The sequence below is a fragment of the Galeopterus variegatus genome, unplaced genomic scaffold (assembly GCF_000696425.1).
Source record: "Galeopterus variegatus unplaced genomic scaffold, G_variegatus-3.0.2 Scaffold10034, whole genome shotgun sequence".
Classification (NCBI taxonomy): domain Eukaryota; kingdom Metazoa; phylum Chordata; class Mammalia; order Dermoptera; family Cynocephalidae; genus Galeopterus; species Galeopterus variegatus.
In genome coordinates this window covers 6,860-10,662 of record NW_007736145.1, presented here as the reverse complement: position 1 = coordinate 10,662, position 3,803 = coordinate 6,860, and the positions used below count along the sequence as shown (strand labels likewise).

The window sequence follows — 3,803 nt, the reverse complement described above, 5'->3', positions numbered from 1 at the left end:
GCGGGAGCGTCGCCACGCTCCCAAGCGGCGCACTGTAGCAGTGCACCACCGGGCCGGCCCCACTATCGCTTTTATTACAGTTTATAAGTGATGAAATACTTTTAAAGGGAAAAGCGTTCCCTGCAATTTTTTGGCTGCCTTTGAACAAGGGGTCCCACAATTCCTGTGTCTGGCCCTGTCTTTCCCCCTCCCCAGTGCCCGGTTCTCAGACCCCTCCCGTTTCTCCACCTGTCACGATGGCCTGTGGGTTGTGGGCTCCACGAGCCGCCCCTGGGCTGGCCCCACATCCCACATGCACGACGCCGGGCAGGCGGCTCAGCAGGCCCAGACCATCGTGTCTCCTTGCACCAGCCTCTCTCTCCCGTCTTGGTAACAGCCGGGATCCAACCAGACAACCCGAAGCCATTCTGGACCCCTCCCCGGATCCGTCAGCCTCCACATCCAGACAATACCAGAGGCCTCAGGAACCGCCCGTAGAAAGATGTGGGCTGGACCCAGGCCGGGGTGCAGGCGGCTGCTCTGGGACCCCCCACAGGATCCCGGCTGCCCATGTCTCTCTCGGACCACCTTCAGCCCAGGGGAGGGAGTGACCCAGCGTGTGACAGAGGAGCCACAGGGAGGCTGTGACGTGGAGAGGGAATAAGTGCCGCCGTTCCCTCACCCCTCCAGCCAGAGCTTCTGCCGGGCGGGAGAGGCGGGCCTGTGTCGCTGGGCACAGCTGACCGTCGCCTCTGGCTTCTGCAGGGCACCCCCTCCCCACCTCGGCCCACCACAACCCCGTCCCCTGAGCAGCACGGGAGGAAAGGGACATGGGCCAGTGAGAAGATGGCAGGTGGGTGGTTGTGTACCCCCAAGCCCCACACGGTCTTTGGGGTCTCTGTATCATCTGACTATGGGTCAGGCCCACTGCCTACCTCTGGAACCCCCTTCCAGGGTCCTTGCTGAGGTCCCCAACCATCCAGCAGGTAGGAGTCACTGCCAGCCTGCATGAAATGTTGGGGATTTAATCATAATTCCTGGGGGTTCCTCTTTTAAGGGGAACACTTGGAGGGGCAAACCTTACCTGCTCGGACACCCAGGTAGGTGCCTGTCTCGGTCCCCCCACCTATGGACAAGGAAGGCCTGCTATTCCCCGGTCCTGGGAAGTTCTTGTGAAAGGTTGTCACCTCTCTGTGGTGCCAGAGTGAGTGGAGGTCCCAGAGCCTCGCCCTCAGGGGAGGTGCCTGGTCCCAACTACTATTCTGAATTTGATGAAGAGCAGAGACTTTAAACTGCTTTTTCTCAGTGAACTGTGTTTCAGGGACCCAAGTAGTTGATGGCAGAAGGATTTCAGCTAATGGGTGCAGACGGGTGACAGGATAAGGGAAGGACCGTTTCCTGAACCTACTCAAACAACCTTCTAGAAACAATCGACAGCCCTAAAAGAACTGGGCGAGGTGTGCGAGGGGCTTGTGACCTCTGAACCGCTCATCAGTCTTGAGCCAAGGGTGGGACAACCAGACGTTAGCGCTCTAGATCTTGTGGAACAGCAGGGACCAGTGCCCCCGAACAATGGACCTGACTCTGATGGCTTCTCTTCTCCAGCCCTCACTGCCGATTTACAGAAATCCCAGAGAGCAGAGGAACAGCTCAAGCGACACCGAGGATGCGTCCGTCGGATTCAGAAAGTAGGAAAATTTACAGGAAAAATAGTCCTACTTGTTTTCTTCAACAAGGAATGGGCATTTAAAAAGAAGTGCAGAGGAAACTGTTATGGTTTAGACTGGGCCTGCAGTGTCAACCCAAACACGTGTCCAGAAAGTGCTTGAATCATCACAAAAAAATCAGTCTTAATTCAACTGGAAAAATTTGAGCATTCACTGGAAATTCACCAGGAAATTATTGTTAATTACATTAATAATAATAATAACACTGTGATTGTGTTAATAAAAGGTTTACCCATTAGAGATATATGCTGAAACATTTATGGGCAAAGTGATATGATGTTTGCTGTAAAATATTTCAGCAGAAGGGCCGGCCCGTGGCTCACTTGGGAGAGTGCGGCGCTGATAACACCAAGGCCGCGGGTTCGGATCCTATATAGGGATGGCCGGTTTGCTCATTGACTGAGCGTGGTGCTGACAACATCAAGCCAAGGGTTAAGATCCCCTTACCGGTCATCTTTTTTAAAAAAGAGGAAAAAAAAGTATTTCGGCATGAGCGGTGTGTGTGTAGGGGGTAGATGCAGTCGGCTTGGTAAGATGCTGATGGAATTGTGTATGTGTGACCAGCACAGGGACAAGGATTATTTCTCCAATGTGGGGACATTCACAGGGTATCAGGGCAAGTAACCAAGGACAGAGGTCCTCTGGTGGGAAGGATATAATATTTTCTTGAGTGATATTTTGTACTATTTATTTTCTTTCAAATTACGTTTGCCTGTGATCATGTGTCTTGGCTGACGTTACAGTATCAAAGTAGCATAGACTGGGTGGCTTATAAATGTTCAAGTCAAGAAAATAGAGAGAGACTAATCTCTCAGAGAACGTTCTATTTGGGAAAGCAGGACTGCAATTCAGGACACACACAGACCGTGGTGGTCTCCAGTATATCCAAAGAACGAAGAAAAGTCTGGGAGTTTTATTAGACAGATGTTGCCTTGGTTGTGAAAGGAAGCTTACCGGCAGGAGCCAAGTCTGGGGGAGCTGGCAGCTTTGCTTGGTGAGTGACAGCAGTAAGTGAAAGCCAGTGTTGGCGTCCTCGTAGGTAAACCTGGTTTTAGGACCGCAGCAGGCTGTCTCACAGCTGGGTTTGGAGAAGATTCTTCTTGGAGCAGGTGCTTTGTGCCCCGAGTGCTTTTTCCTCCTGGCTCTCAACTCCAGTTTTAGTTTGAGTGTGACAGGAGTGACCCAGTTTGTATAACCAGCTTTCGCATAAACAACAGAAATTCCTCGCAGTTCTGGAGGCTCAAGTCTGAGACTAGGGCGCCAGCAGGTGGGCTCCGGCAAGGGCCCCCTTTCCGGTTGCAGACTGCCACTGTCCCATCGTGTCCCCCCACGTGGTGGAAAGAGATAGAGGGGCTCTCTGGCCTCTCATCTTATGGGTCCCCACCCTTGTGACCTAATCACCCCCTAAAGGCCCCACCTCCTAATACTGTCACACTGGGGATTAGGGCCTCAACCTAGGAATTTGGGGGGCACATTCAGTCCATTGAACCGCATCAAAATAATTTTTTTTTAAATATTGACTCCCGTAGTTCTATTTTACATTTTATTTGCTAGAATGATTCCACCCGATTCTACCACACGTCCTGTGTCCCTTACCATGTGACGGACTTTTATGTTAAGCTGCCTCCAGTTTTCCCTGATTTATAAACTGCTCCAACAAATGACTTTGTGCGTCTCTCCCAGCGTGTGTGTCGGGGAGTTTCTTCAGGTGACATAGCCACACTTGGGTTTGCCTGTTTGGGCAGGGTGTCAGTTCCTGTGTACCCACAAAGTGCCTGGGTGCTGGTTGTGCCAGTCGGCTCTGTGGCCAGGACAGGCCGTCCATGTCCAGACAAACTCCAGCACTGCCACACTCCTAGGAATTGGCGACCTAGTGGGCGTGGAGCGGGGGTGGCCACTGTGTGATGCGCATCGTCCAGCCACGTGCCACGTTTCAGTTTTCTCCTCGGTTCTCCTCTGTGAGACGCATGTCCCCGTCCTGTCTGGCGCTCTGCCGGATGGTCCACTTCTCACTGATCCGGAGAGTTTGTGATGTGTTGTGAGCTCCAGGACATGCTCCAAAGACCTTCTTCTGTGTTCTTGGTGATACATGGAAAT

At 52.4% G+C, this 3,803-nt stretch overlaps 1 protein-coding gene across 1 annotated transcript in view; it reads left to right on the top strand.

The window, feature by feature from the left end:
- Positions 1-3,803, top strand: part of LOC103609740 (ATP-binding cassette sub-family C member 8-like) — a gene marked incomplete at its 3' end in the record, with an annotated part of 15,824 nt that overhangs the window by 6,825 nt on the left and 5,196 nt on the right. Inside the window, exon 3 of the mRNA XM_008594027.1 lies at positions 196-369. Within this exon, the coding sequence (XP_008592249.1) occupies positions 196-369 (174 nt within the window). The remainder of the gene's footprint in view (positions 1-195; positions 370-3,803) is intronic.